We start from the raw sequence: 15,216 nt of genomic DNA on the forward strand, positions 1-15,216 counted from the left end.
AAAAAAAAAAAAAAAAAAAGTCACCCCAAACTTTTGAGGAGCTGCAGAAAGCGCAGTTTGACTGATTGCATTGGGGTGCCCAACGCAAACTCTTAACTTCTGACAGCTACTTAAAAAAGTGTGGCCTGTGCAGGTCAGAAGACCACCAAATCAGAGCTGGAGTTACCAGGCTCTGGGGAGGAGACTCAACACAGAGCCTTTGGAAAAGCAGGAAGGGCTTTGATCCAAGTTGTCCTGCCAACCCCTCAAAGCTGCTTTTGTTTGTCAAGAACAATTTCTAAGTACTTATTCACATTTTGAATGACTACTCTTAATAAGCAAGTGCTAAGATAAGATTTGAGATCTAAGAGTCCCTTACCTGTTGTACAAACTTCTGATCAATGTATCGCTTTGCAATGCTAGGCTGGAAATCAGGGCTCTCCAAGAATCTCAAGAAGAATTCATACACCAACTGCAAGAAAGTAAAAAGCAAAATGATGCCTATAAAATAATACTCTGAGTTACATTTCAAGTAAAAACACACCTCTCTTATTGGCTTGAGTTGGTAACTGTTAAAACCTTTATCTTTATAGCTTGGCTTTCGTCCTGATTGGCTTTTATCAACTTGACACAAGCTACAGTTATCTGGGAAGAGGAAGTCAGATGATAAAAATGCCTCCACTGGATTGTCGAACAGGCAGGCAAGGCTGTGGGCCACCCCACCCCAGAAACAAGGTTTACTCTGTGGAACAATCCTAGCTGTCCTGGAACTAGCTAGCTCTTGTAGACCAGGCTTGCCTCGAATGCCATGATTGACGTGAGAGGGTTCAGTCCCCTGTGCGTAAGTGGTCCTGGGGTGTGTAGGTAAGAAACCAACCAGTAAGCACTGTTTCTCTATGGCTTCTGCCTTGGGTCCCATCTCCAGTCCTGAAGTCTGTCCTCGGTAGACTGTGACATGAAAGTGTAGGCCAAATAACCCTCTCCTCCCAGACCGCTCTTGGTCAAGGTGATCATCACAGCGGCAGAGTCTCCTAGGGCACAGCCTGTGAGGTCTGTGGTTCTCTGCCTCACTTACCAGAGTGCCCTCAGGTATCAGGTTCATGTTCCTTCCCCCAGTGCACTATCGCTGTCCCCTAAACACAGACTCGGAGAGTGGGCAGTGTGTAAAATTCACGGCTCCTATAAAACTAGATAGGGGATCTGGCAAGATGGTTCAGCAAGTAAAACTACTCGCCGCCAACTGCTGACCTGGGTACAATTCCTGGTACCCATGTGGTGGAAGGTGGAAAAAAACCTCCCACAGGTTGTTCTCTGACCTACACACTACACACAACACACACACACACACACACACACACACACACACACACACGTAAAAGCAGCGCAGGGAAGCTGAAACTGAAAGCAGTGCACCTGGAGAATAACTACGCAAACCCTACAAGCACAAGCCTGAGAAAGGAAGGTCTGACGGAGCAGATAAAGCAGAGGTGGGCGAGTCTGAGATCGAGAAGCAGTGTGCAGCTCTGCAGGACGACTGCAGATCAGATTACAGCAGCGTATTAAGGAGAAGTATGGGCGTATCTGGGCGGCGGTGGTGCACGCCTTTAATCCCTGCACTCAGAAGTTAGAGGCAGGTGGATCTCTGTAAATTTGAGAGTGAGTTCTAAGACAGCCAGGACGACACAGAGAAACCCTGTCTCAAAAAAACAAAACAATCATAACCTAAATATCTACAAAAGGCAAGAGACTGACCAAGATATAACTTTAATTACAAACAATTAAACAATGTGTCAATTTAGCATCTTAGAAACAAGAGAATTAGGTCCCAAAGTAAAAACCACTAAAAAAAAAACACTTGGGGTCTAAGGGGATGGCTCAGTGGGTAAATATCTTGCCCCACAAGTATGAGGACTAGAATTCGGATATAAAAAGCTGGACCGGGTCTGGATGGCTCGGCAGTTGGGAGCGCATGCTACTTTTCAGAGGACCAAAGTTCAGTTCCTAGCACCCACATTAGGGAACTGTTAGTGTCAGCTTCAGGGCATCTGTAGGCTTTTGCACTCATGTGTACATAACACACACACACAAATAATACATCTTTAAAAAAAAACAACTAAATCGGTGTGGTGGTCCACTTGGAATCCCAGCACTTGGGAGGTGGAAGCAGGAGGATCTCTGTGAATTCTAAGTCAGCCTGGCTACACAGTGTCCCAAGTCAACCAGGGCTTCAAAGTGAGACCCTGTGTCAAGAAAAAAAAAGTATAAATATGCCTTTATCCATCCAGATACAGGGAGCAATGTTTATTTGATTAAGAGAGGGTTACCTAATTTTTAATGTTAATTTTGCATTAAGAACATAATAAAAAGCCGGGCAGTGGTGGCGCACACTTTTAATCCCAGCACTCAGTAGACAGAGGTAGGCGGATCGCTATGAGTTTGAGGCCAGCCTGGGCCACAGAGAGAGTTGTAGGATGGCTAGGGCTACACAGAGAAACCCTGTTTCATAAAGCCACAAAAGAACATAATCATAAAAGAATTCTGCTTTGGAGCACAAACATCCTAAAACATACAAGTCCCAATGACTGAAGAACCTGAAAATAAGACCCAGATAAGAAGCTAAAGAAGCCAGAAACATTCGGCCCAGGGAAGAAAACCTGAGAAGCAACTTTGATGAGGGTAGGTGTACAAAAGGCCCTTTTCAAGGGGTATGGTGACCACGGGCTTTCCAACTTCTGTTAGCAGGAAAGTGATGTAAAGGGATTTAAAATGATTTATTCCATGAAGAATTCACAAGAGTGAGCATCTATAAATTATATCATGTAGTTTACACTGCATATTTAGAACATTGTTTGGGCACAGTGAGCAGAAACAGAAACTCAGTTCTCTATGACTCCTCCCTCCGGCTATCTGAGAAAGCAAAACAGATTCTGCAAAACACTGAGCTCCTAAACTGTGGCCAGCCTAGATGCTCTCCCTCTGCTCTTTCATCTGTAGAACAAAAACACAGACACTAACAAACCACCGAGGCTCAGCAGTACACAACTACAGACAACTGAGTAAAGCTGGGAGTGCTCCCACCTCTCCAGGTGGTCCTCGCCAGAGAGAGCACACCAACTAGTTGTTCAGCCCTTAAATGGTCAGCCCTGATAACACTGAGTACATATACTACTTGACTAACAGCTGATTTTAAAAAGCCATCAATTTGAAGAATGGGGAGGGGTAGTATATGGGAAAGTGTGGAGGGAGGAAGGAGAAAGGAGGAATGTTATAATTAAAATACTATCTCAAAACTAAACAACAACCAAAACCATGCTGTGCATGGCAGGCATCACATACTTACCTCCCAGCTACTGAGAAAGCCGAGACAAGAGATCACCTGGGTCCAAGAGTTGAAAACCAGCCTGGGCACACAGCAAGCCTCCTCTGCCACACACAGTGACCAGCAAAGATCATTTACAGTACCTACTCACAACTAAAAATGTCACAAACGAATCTCTGAAGCTTGTATAAAAGCACAATAGGGGGCTGGAGAGATGGCTCAGAGGTTTAGAGCACTGACTGCTCTTCCAGAGGTCCTGAGTTCAAGTCCCAGCAACCACATGGTGGGATCTGGTACCCTCTTCTGGCACACAGGCATACATGCAGGCAGAACACTGTATACATAACAAATAAATCAAACTTAAAAACATCAGAGCAGGCAGAGCAGTGGTGGCACACACCTTTAATCCCAGCACTTGGGAGGCAGAGGCAGGCGGATCTCTGTGAGTTCGAGACCAGCCTGGTCTACAAGAGCTAGTTCCCGGACAGGAACCAAAACCACAGAGAAACCCTGTCTCAAAAAAACAAAAAACAAAAAAAACAAAAACATCAGAGCAGATGTGCTGGGCACAATGATGCACACCTTTAATCCCAGATCTCTGAATTCTAGGCCAGTCCGGTCTACAGATGGGGTTCCAGGACAGCCAGAGCTGCAAAGAGAAACCCTGTCTCAAACAAAAAAGCCCCAAAACAAAAACAAACCAAAACCAAACAAACAAACTAAACAAACCAAAAACTCAAGATGTTTAAATATGCGACTATAACATGCTGGACACATACAGTCACTTCAAATGGCCTCAAAATATTTAATAGCCAAATTAAATGCTATATCAAATTTTAATAACTCAAGAGTTTAAAATTTTAGACATACAGAGACCACAGATAAATGAAAATTGCTTGTGTGCTTGTGCAATCTGAATGTGTCTTGTGTAAAACCCCATTGTGTAAAGTGTGTGTGTGTTATGCTGGTGTGAGTGTGCATTCTTGTGGAAGCCAGAAATCACTGTTGAGTGTCATCCTCCACTGCTATCCACTTTCTAAAAAAAAATCTTCATTACATGTATTTACGTGTGTGTGTGCATGCACATGAGTGTGACACAGTACACGTGTGGGGGACAGAAGATAGCCTGAAGGAGTCAGTTCTCGTGGGTCCTGGGGATCTGAACTCAGGTCCTCACACCTGCATGACTAGCTCTTTACCAGAGTCATCAACCAACCCCCAGGAGAAGACCATTTTGTTAATTACTTCTCTCTCTCTCTCTCTCTCTCTCTCTCTCTCTCTCTCTCTCTCTCTCTCTTTCTCTCTCTCTCTCTTTCTCTCTCTCTCTCTCTCTCTCTCACTCAGTTAGAGGACAACTTGCAGAAGCTGGTTCTCTCTTTGCAGCACAAAGGTTATGGACTGGACCAGGCTCACATGTTTTTTATCTGCTGAGCAGTCTCACCAGCCATAGAAATAGTATCCTGATAGTAATTACCATCTTCCAAAATGTTAAGAACCATTTTCTCTCAGGAAATTCAAATGGAGCCTCAAATTATACCAGTGAAAGATGAAAAACACATTGTTTACTTGGCTGAATTTCTTGTGTTAATTTCTATGAGTATATAAAAATATCCTGATGGAAAAATCTGACTTTGCTTTTAAAATTTCAAAAGCTAAAAGTCTTTTCCAAAGACTATCCAACGACACCTAATAAAAGAGAGAAACACCAGCTAAGGAGAATTTCATGCTTTAAAAACCCTCCCATTACTAAAACAGTATCACTAATTTACACCAAGTACAGCAGGAAATTTCAGATGAACTTCTGCTCAATTCTATTAAAAAGTAATTTAGAGGCCAGGCATGGGAATGCAGACCTTCAATCCCAGCACTTGGAAGGCAGAAAGCAGGCAGATCCTCATGAGCTCCAGGCCAGCCGGGGCAGAAACCTACCTCAAAATACAAAACAACAATAGATCTAGCACCTACAAACACATGCTGTTGTAAGAGACACACTTTAGAGTCAGAAACAAAGAGGCTAAAGCAAGACAGAGAACGTAAGCCATGTAAATAAACAGTAGCTAAAACCTGGAACAGCTGCACTAATACCAAACAACCCAACTTCAAAATAGCGACAAAAGGCATTTCATAACGATAAGGGCCATCCACAAGGAAAATACAGTTATAAACATAAACTTATATGTACCTATCAACCAGGTCCCAAAACACACGACATAAAACCTCACAGAAATGCCTAGACAATTCAGCACCAGGAGACTCAATACCTTTCTTTCAATGAACAGATCAGTGAGATAACAGACTATAAACCAGCTAGGCCCAGCAGCACACAGCCCCTTGACAGGTCTAAGTTCACAGGTAATGTTCTCCAGGACATACTGTAACTGCCATCAACTCTACAAGAACTAAAATCATACAATAAAATAAACAATGAAATGAAATCATGTAGGAAATTAAAAAATAGTTATAGATGAATAAAAACAAAAAGTACACATGGGAAATAAATGTTCAAACAAAATTTATATATAAATGTATTAATAGCTCTGGTTGTAACAGCCTGTGGTGGCTTGAATGTAACCGTCCCCCATAAACTCATAAGGAGTGGGTGCTATTAGGAGGTGTGGCTTTGTTGGAGGAAGTGTGTCATTACAGGGGGCAGGCTTTGAGGCCTCTTTTGCTCAAACCTCCCTCAGTCTGACACTGAGTCCACTTCCTGTCGCCTGAAAGAACAGACTCTCAGCTACCTCTCTAGCCATGTCTGCTACAACAAGGATGAGCCTTGAATACTATGCTAAGTAAAAGAACCCAGACATGAAAAGCCATACATCATGAGTCTGTGAATATGAAACGACCAACTGGGGAAGTATAACTACAGACAGAAAACACAATTATTTGGAGACAGATTCTTATGTAGCTCACACTGGTCTCGAACACATGATCTTCCTGCCTCAGCCTCCCAAGGGCTAAGATTACCTGCTCATGACAACACATAGAGTTTAAAACTCAAATATTTTAAATAAACGCCCGGAATCAGCAGAAAACTGAAATGTAAGCATTATTAATACAAACTTATAATCCATACCTGTATGTGAGGCCAAGAGGCCTCAAGTGTGGGCTCGTCCTCCTCTGGATCGAAATCTGGATTATCACTTGGAGGAAGCGTACGGAAGATGTTAGCACTGATCTGAAAGAAATTAAGTTTGGATTCATGTTCTTTGCTGTGTATAACTGAATTTTAACAATGAAAAATAACACCATTTTTTACAGAAAAAAATGTACTGCTATAAATTCAGTTCCTACCTATAAATCTCTTCAAGATATAGAGGGAGGCATTTCTCGTTCTCTGGGATAGCTAACCTCCTTAGGCCCCAGCAACTGGTGACTACATGTTACCTCCACACACGTCACTACCTGCTGCTCTTTCAAAGTTTGCTTAAAATGAAAGAGGTTGGGGACGCGGAGAGGGGAGGCAAATATCACCACATGGTCTATCTGAATCTGACCCTCTGCATTCCTCCCAATTCTATGGCAGCATGTTCTGCACCTATAACAAGAGCCCCTCCCTGTTACTACAGCTATGTAATTTCAAGGCTGTTTCCACTCTTGGTATTTTAATACTTTTGAGATTTGAGGCTTTACAAACACAAACTACTCGGAAACAAGGACGTGTGCTGAGATCCATTTTAGGTCTGAGTGATATGGTATTCATAATTTCCTCCTCTGCACCATCAGTACCAGCTAGGACCTAGGACCAGACCCATCCTTCCCTCTCCAGCCAAGACTGCACCGTGGTCCCAGTTCACAATTCTTTTCATTTTTGGAACTCGCTCTGTAGACCAGGCTGGCCTTAAACTCACAGAGATCTGCCAGCCTCTGCCTCCAGATTTCTAGGATTAAAGGTGTGCGCCACCACGCCCAGACTCATTTCTTTTAAAAATGATGGACAGACCACACCAGACAGTTTAGTAAATGTTTAAGACTGGGCTAATGGGGGGGTGGTGATTAGAGTGAGGGAGGACTACAGTGAGGGAGGATTAGAGTGAGGGAGGACTACAGTGAGGGAGGATTAGAGTGAGGGAGGACTACAGTGAGGGGAGGACTACGGTGAGGGGAGGACCATAGTGAAGGAGGACCACAGTGAGGGAGGACTACAGTGAGGGAGGACTACAGTGAGGGGAGAACTACAGTGAGGGGAGGACCATAGTGAGGGAGGACTACAGTGAGGGAGGACTACAGTGAGGGGAGGACGATAGTGAGGGAGGACTACAGTGAGGGGAGGACTACAGTAGTGAGGGAATGACTATTTGGAACAAACTACCTGGGGCAAGAGGGTAATACAAGCAATGTACAAGTAACTTTCTACCTATTCATAAAAAGTGGCATCCAGGACAGGCATCATTACCATAACCCTAGAAGCCAGGAGGCAGCTATTTAGAACTTTGTAAGTTGCAACTCAAAACCATTTTTTTGTTGTTTATTTATTTATTGGAGATAGGTTTCTCTGTGTAGCCCTGGCTGTCCTGGGACTTGGTCTGTAAACCAGGCTGACCTCGAACTCAGAGATCCTCCTGCCTCTCCTGAGTGCTAGGATTAAAGGCAAGCACGACCATGCCCAGCTCTAAAAACCAAATTTAAAGGTAAAACCAGCAATAGTCTGATGGGCATCAACTTCACAAATAGCAGGGCATCTTATGATTGTCACTGGTAAAATTAAATGTTAACCTCACAGCCATCAATAAAATAACCCATAACAAATACTCATAAGTCTGTTAAAGGTTGATAAAGTGGCCCAACTCCTACCTAGAAACTAGCACCAGAAACTAAACAACAAAAACAATGAAACATACACAACTTTTCATTTGAGTAATGAGAGTAAATCCCAGTATAATACATAGAAAATTAAAAATATTCAGATTATCTATCAACTTTTCAAAATTTCTCAATAAAAACCACTGGAAATGTGTTAACAGAAGAAAATAATCTTTGCTCTTGAAACTTTAATAACAAAATAAAAATAGGACATTCAGCCAGGTATGGTGGTGCACACTTTTAATCCTGGCACTCAAGAGGTAGAGGCAGGAGGATCTCTGAGTTCAAGGCCAGCCAGGTCTACAGAAAGAGTTCCAGGACAGTGAGGGCTATACAGAGTATACAAAAAAACAACCAACCAAACAAAAACAGGAAGTTCACCAACATTTAATACTTACTATCTGTGGGAGTTTAGGAAGCTAGTTTTATTCTGGTTAATATTCTGTCTATAGTTGATCTTTTCAAAACCAAACCAAAAAAAAAAAAAAAGCCACTAAAGCATTAATTTCTGTTCTTAAAGTACAACACAAATTCCTAAGTTTCTTTGGCAGGTCTTCGATTGTGACCAAATCTCTTTCTTCCTATCCATTTTATTCTTCTACTAGAACATGTATTAGGTTGTTTGTTCTTCTGTTTTGATGTAGTTTAAACTATGTTCTTTAGTGACTAACCCCTTGCACAGGTTTTGAATTTCATTAGTACTGGACAACATGCCCGTTACAAAGGCTGAACCATGTCCACTGCTGAAGGAGGAGGTTAAACTAACAGCACCTCCCAAAAGGACCCTTACTGCAATAAAGATGGCAACAATTCACTTTTCCACACGAGAGATTCCACAATTTATCTACCGTGCTGAGCACTCCTTGACTAAAATGCTTGGAGCAAGAAGTGTCCTGGATCTTGGTTTACTCACCTATAAATGCCTATAATGAGGTGCTCTGGGCATCCAAACATGAAGTTCATTGTTTCAAGAGGGCCTTACATAAGATATAAAGGCAATTATAGTCACTATTTTTTTGGATTTTTCGAGACAGGGTTTCTCCGTAGCTTTTGGTTCCTGTCCTGGAACTAGCTCTTGTAGACCGGCTGGCCTCGAACTCACAGAGATCCGCCTGTCTCTGCTTCCCGAGTGCTGGGATTAAAGGCGTGCGCCACCACTGCCCGGGTATAGTCACTATTTTTATTTCACTTGTTTGGACTGCAATCCATAAAGTCAGGTGTAGAATTTTCCACTTAGGGAGTCACATCAGTGTCAAACTTTAGTGCTTTGACTTCTGGCTCCCATATTAAAGAAGCTTGATAAGATGCCTCTTTACCCTTAAAGACTGTGAGCTATAATCAAGTGTTATTCTCTACAAGAAAACATCCCGTATAGGATTTCTTTTAAACCTGTGTTCTTCACGTGCCCTCTCTGCCCCCTTTACAATTCCCAGAGACTGCTTGCTCAGACATAATCGGTTATCTGGATAAAGGAGTTCACTTTTTTAACTTATAGTTTTAGTTACAAGTATGTGTTCGTGTGCAGATATGTGCACCTCAGGGCACATGCCGGAGGCCAGACACACCCTCCTGGAGCTGGAGCTACATACAGGCAGTTGTGAGCTGCAGATACGGGTACTGGGAACCAGACTCCAGTAGTCTCACACAAGAACTGTATGTTTGAACCTACATCTTTCTCCCAAGTGTCTGAACTATCCAATATGGTAGCCAAGAGCCACGAGAACTACTACTTTCTCCAAGTCCTATAGTCAGGGCCCACGTCAACGAAATGGACAATCTTCCAATAGGCGTTCCCCCCCCCCCACCTCTTTTTTTTTTTTTTGGAGACAGAATCTCACTATGTAACCCGGCTGTCCTGGAACTCACTCTGTAGTGGAGGCTGGCCTCCAACTCAGAGACCCATCTGCCTCTGTGTCCTGAGTACTGGGATTAATGGCATGCGTTACCAGACCTCACCGCACAGGATGTTTCCAAGAACACCCTTTTGGGTATGTTAGTTACAATACATACACCTCAGATCCTTGATCTTACATATCTGAGGAATAGAAATCTAGAGGCTTACCATTTTTACTATATCAGAATACGCTGATTCAACAATTACACCACGATTAGTTGAAACATACTCAACCAGTTCATTCAGTGTTGCTCTTTTGATTTCTTTGCTCTTCAAGTCTGAAACAGAGTCCATGAAATCAAACAGCACACAGCACTGCTGCAGCTTCTGGCAGAAGAGCTCCTGCTGCTCGTTTGAAGTGGCATCTACAAACAGAAAGAGAGAAGCTCTGAACAAACCAGCCTTTACAGTGCTTTTGTGTCTGTTAGCTATAACTCTGTAGAAGGTATCTATATGCACACAACCCTCTGTGATCGAGGTAGATCCATGCATCTATAATCCTATCATGTACAGATTTATACGGGGCTGTTCTCAGTGCCCACAACCAATCACTGATTCTAACATGCCTTTCTTTGATCACCTCGATTATCTTAGATGCTCATCATCCCCCATCTAGATTTCGGTCAGAACTTGCTAATAATGCATGAATAAGTATTCGTTTCTGATTTATTATCTAAACTACTCTAAAAGTTAAAACTTTCCTAAAGGAATCAATACTATCATACTCAATAAGATCGCCAATAATTTGGAAAATGGAACCTCTGTATTGTGTCATCTGCTTATACCAAGTCACCTTTCAACACAGCCACGGAGACCTTTCCACCCTAAGAACACACGCTGCTTCCCAGGCCCAGAATGCCCATTTCCCCACACCACTACCTGGGGACCCTACCCACTGGTTCCATTCTGGCCTAAGTCCTTAATCAGGGGTCTTCCTAATAGAAGTGGCACTAAACTGGCGGTGAAGTATCTTAGGCCTGTATCTCTGCTGCAGTATTTTTTGTATCATATGACAATTATGTCTTACTATTTTTAATGATCCTGATCTATGAAGTTCCCCCAAAGCAGGAATCAAGTGTTATCTCACTATGCCCACTGTTCTCTCTCCCCGCTCAGGATAGAGCCTGGTGCGTAAAAGGCACTTAATAAATATTTGCCTTTTGCTCATGACAAAAACAAGGTACATTACATTGATTCTAAATGTATTATATATATGACAAATAGATTTTATGCTAAGAACATCTCTTTGTTCTTAGCATAAAAAATTAGAATATTTAAACTCTGGACTTTTAGATCTGTAAACAGGGACCTTCCAGTAGCTCCTCTGCCGCCATCTCCTGAGCTACTGAGCTTAAATTTTTAAGATCATGTATCTAAAACCTGATATTTAGGTTCATAATATGTAAAATTATTTCTCCATCCAAAGCAAGTACCTATTTTATATAAAGATAAAAATATCTTCAAAAAGATTAAAATTTTGCCATAGATATTTACATTTTGTGTCCCCATGTGTGGCTGTGTCTGAGTGTGTCTGTGTCTGAGTGTACACAGAAGGGCTAGAGGCTGACATCATATGCCAATCAATTTCTTCCTTGTGTTTTGAGTCAGGATCTTTCGCTGAGTCTGGACTTGCCAATGTGCCCAGCACTCTGGCCAGCGAGTCCTCGGGACCTCCTGTCTCTGCCTCCTCAGCGCTGGGAATGCCGGAGCCTGGCTTCTGTGGGTTGGTCGTGGAAATGCAACTCAGGACCTCATGACTTCAGAGCCCATCTTGAACCACTTCCCCAGTCCCCTATACATTCTTACTGTAGCAAAGTGTAAATGTTAAAAGACTGGCATACTTTATAAAACTTCTGGCCTAAATGATGAAAATTACAAAATAAATGTTGAATTTGCTATCACAGCCATTTGTGTCTATGGCACCAAAAGCTTCGGTTCTCCATCCACAAACAATGCATCTACTGTTCTGTCCCAGAGTCAGCTGAGGTTTCCACCATCAGACTGGCATTCAGAATTCACGGAAAGCTGATGGACAGTAAATAATGGTTTTACCACTGTTTTGGTAGTCAAGTTTTTTTTTTTATTCAATCACGTTTGTTTGTTTTTTGAGACAGGGTTTCTCTGTAGCTTTGGAGCCTGTCCTGGAACTTGCTCTGTAGACCAGGCTGGTCTCAAACTCAAAGATATCCACCTGTTTCCGCCTCCCAAGTGCTAGCATTAAAGGCGCCCACCACCACTGCCCAGTTTATTCAATCACCTTTTCTGGAACTGCCCTGAGCAAGAAAGTTTTAAGATATCCTGTTTTTAAGGCAGCCCTTTATACATAAGCTATCTGTGCTCTGGAATGAGACTTTATATACTGTGGTGAATATGAAGCAGATCTGACACACATAGCCAGCAGTCAGGCCTACTACCCTTGCTCCTTCCAGACACCAGCAGCAGAGCCTGTTCCATCTCCACTAAGTCAGCAACAGCTGAATGACCTTTTCCTTAAATCTTTTGGAGTTTTTGGTCCTTAAAGTCAAATGATTAATTTAATTACTAAATGACATTTCCTAACACTGGTACCAAGTTCATTTGTTTAAAAAGCTAGAGGACAAGACACCTTTGGTTTCTGAAAACTAACAATGGTAAACTTTTCGGAATACATATTGTGTATACCCACTCAGGAAGATAAAAGTCATTCTATGAACCCTTTCTCAACTCACAGAAAATCCCCATAGTTCTTTCAGTTACTCCTTTATCTTCAAAAACACTCATATACTTCAAAGACTTACTTATCTTTACTAAGTAGACAAATACATCTGTATTACATCTTAGTCTCGTGTGTGGTTCTGGGGACTGAACACAGGCATCACACACGCTAGGCAAGTGTTCTACCACTGAGCTATGTTCCCGCCCGGGTACTGCATCTTTAAAATAATTAGATCCCGTTATAATGATGATCTGAGGATGATAGGCGCCACCTTCAGAGGCTGACTCAGTTCTCACAGTCTTAAAATATTCTGAGCCTTTTTTTCTCCTGGATGCAGAAGTGAACACAAATTCATGCTTTATCCACATATAATCACCATCTGCAAGCAAGACCAGGTCACTCTGTCCTACCACCTCCACTGTGAAACGCCATGTCTCCCTTTCAAAACCTTAGCTAAAAGTAGTGGCTCACTCCTCTTTAATCCTGCAGGTGAAGGCAACTCTGAGAACGTCTCAGAGTCAGTGAATTCCAGGCCAGCCTGGTCTACACAGTGAATCCCAGGCCAGCTAGGGCACACAGTGAGACCGGCCTCAAAAACAACACCAACAAAACTCATGCCCTGAAGCTACAATGTAGCAAGAAAGTGGCAGGAAAATGGTTTGCATTCAGAAGAAACTAGTTTCAGCTCGGAAACTTAGACAAATATGACAAAACATAGCTCAGTGGTAGAACACTTGCCTAGAGTGTGTGATGCCTGTGTTCAGACCCCAGAACCACACACGAGACTAAGATGTAATACTGATTTGTCTCAGTTTGAATGGTTGAATACCCTCTCACAATGCTGGGTGGCTTCATGAAACCCCAAGTATTTGTACCAACCGTATCCTAACCATATACTGTTTGCATTTGCTTAGTCATTCTGATTTTAATTATCCTAAGCCTCTCAGATTTTTGTTGGGGATAATTTAATAAAATTTTCTGGAACTGATGCTATTTATCTGTTTCAAATAGTGTTTTGTTTTGAAAATGCAATGTTCCCCACAAGCCCATGAGGTGAACCCTTGGTTGCCAGGTGGGCCAGCCTGGAGGAAGTGGGTCACTGGGGTCATGCCACTTCTGCCACAACAATGCTCTGCCCAAGGGCACGCCCCTAAGAAACAAAAACAAGAACCTTCCTCCCTTATCGTATCAAGTATTTTTGCCAGAGCAATGGGAGAACGAACACACTGTTGGATTTGAATCTCTCTGAAAACATACGCGAGCCATGAGTGTATATGGAGGAGTACTTAAGATAACAGGTTTGAGTCTGAGCTGTCCCCTCGGGCTCTTGTGGTCCACAGCTGCTGGTGCTGTTTCTGGGGCTGGGGAGCCCTTGGAATTAGGACCTAGACGGCAGAGGTAGAGGACTGGGGTGGGCTCTGGCCTGTATTCTTCGCTTCCTGCCTGCCCTGATGCAAATGACACCTGCAGCCAATGCTCCCTCCGCTGTGCCTCCCAGTGACAGACTGCAACTCTGAAACCACCAGCCGCAGCTCACACTTCCTCCCTTAGATGGTTTCTGTCAGGTGCTCTGTCACAGAGATGAAGAACGTTTACTAATACGCTAGAGAACTCCACTTACATGATAAAAATAAAAGCAATCCTACATAACCCCGCAGTAGTATTTTGGCCCCCACTACCCCCCCCAAATATCTTACCAAGGAGCAGTTCAGAACTACTGTATGTACGGCACATTCAACAGTGTCGATGTCTGCTCACGAGGAGCAGGGGGACAGACACAGCTCTGAGGAAATGAAGCGTTTCCTCTTGGAGACTTATTAGCTCACCTTCAAAAACTCCCCAAAGCCCTGTTAGGTATTTTCTGGACTCTTCGAGGTTTTTACCACAAATACTCAACTTGAAGGTGACCTGGTTCATACCAGAAATACATCCTACAGTGTTGTTTCTTAGAGTATGGATTGTAACTGGGTCGCAGTATCATGTTGATGGGTTATGACGAGAGTTAAGCAAACAAACCAATCAGAGGTACCGCATGTGATTACACTGCTTTATTGCACTGTATATGGATCCTCAATTATAAAGCAAGATGTGCTTCATACGTCATTCTACAACATGTAAAATGCTACAATATCAGAGGCTAGTGTAGACAGAGACTGCACTTTGTTAATTACAATACTGTTTAGCCAATGACTCAGGTATATTTCTAGCTATCTCTTACAACTTGAATTAACACATTTCTATTATTTTAAACTTTACCACGAGGCTCGTGGTTTGTTATCTCTTGCTTCTTGGGTGGCTACATGACATCTGCCTCCTTCAGCAGCTATATGGTGTCACTTTGATTCCACCTACTCTATTTATCTCTTCCAGCCTGGCTATATTCTGTCCTGCCATAGGCCAAAGGAGCTTTATTCATTAACCAATAAAAGCAACACATATACAGAAGGACCGCCCACATCAGCTGGAAGCTTTCAGCCTGCTCGCCCTCACTCGCGCTGGCAGGTGCATCTACTCTGCTGAGGCATT

The 15,216-nt window shown here is 42.8% G+C and overlaps 1 protein-coding gene across 1 annotated transcript in view; it reads right to left on the reverse strand.

Moving 5' to 3' along the window:
* Nucleotides 1-15,216, reverse strand: part of Ppp2r5a (protein phosphatase 2 regulatory subunit B'alpha) — a 43,274-nt gene that overhangs the window by 8,419 nt on the left and 19,639 nt on the right. The window contains 3 exon segments of the mRNA XM_050148150.1: nucleotides 359-451; nucleotides 6,375-6,476; nucleotides 10,164-10,360. Coding sequence (XP_050004107.1) covers nucleotides 359-451; nucleotides 6,375-6,476; nucleotides 10,164-10,360 — 392 coding nt within the window.

This window comes from Alexandromys fortis, unplaced genomic scaffold, assembly GCF_014885135.2.
Source record: "Alexandromys fortis isolate MF-2015 unplaced genomic scaffold, M_Fortis_MF-2015_v1.1 scaffold_62, whole genome shotgun sequence".
In the NCBI taxonomy this organism is placed as follows: Eukaryota; Metazoa; Chordata; class Mammalia; order Rodentia; family Cricetidae; genus Alexandromys; species Alexandromys fortis.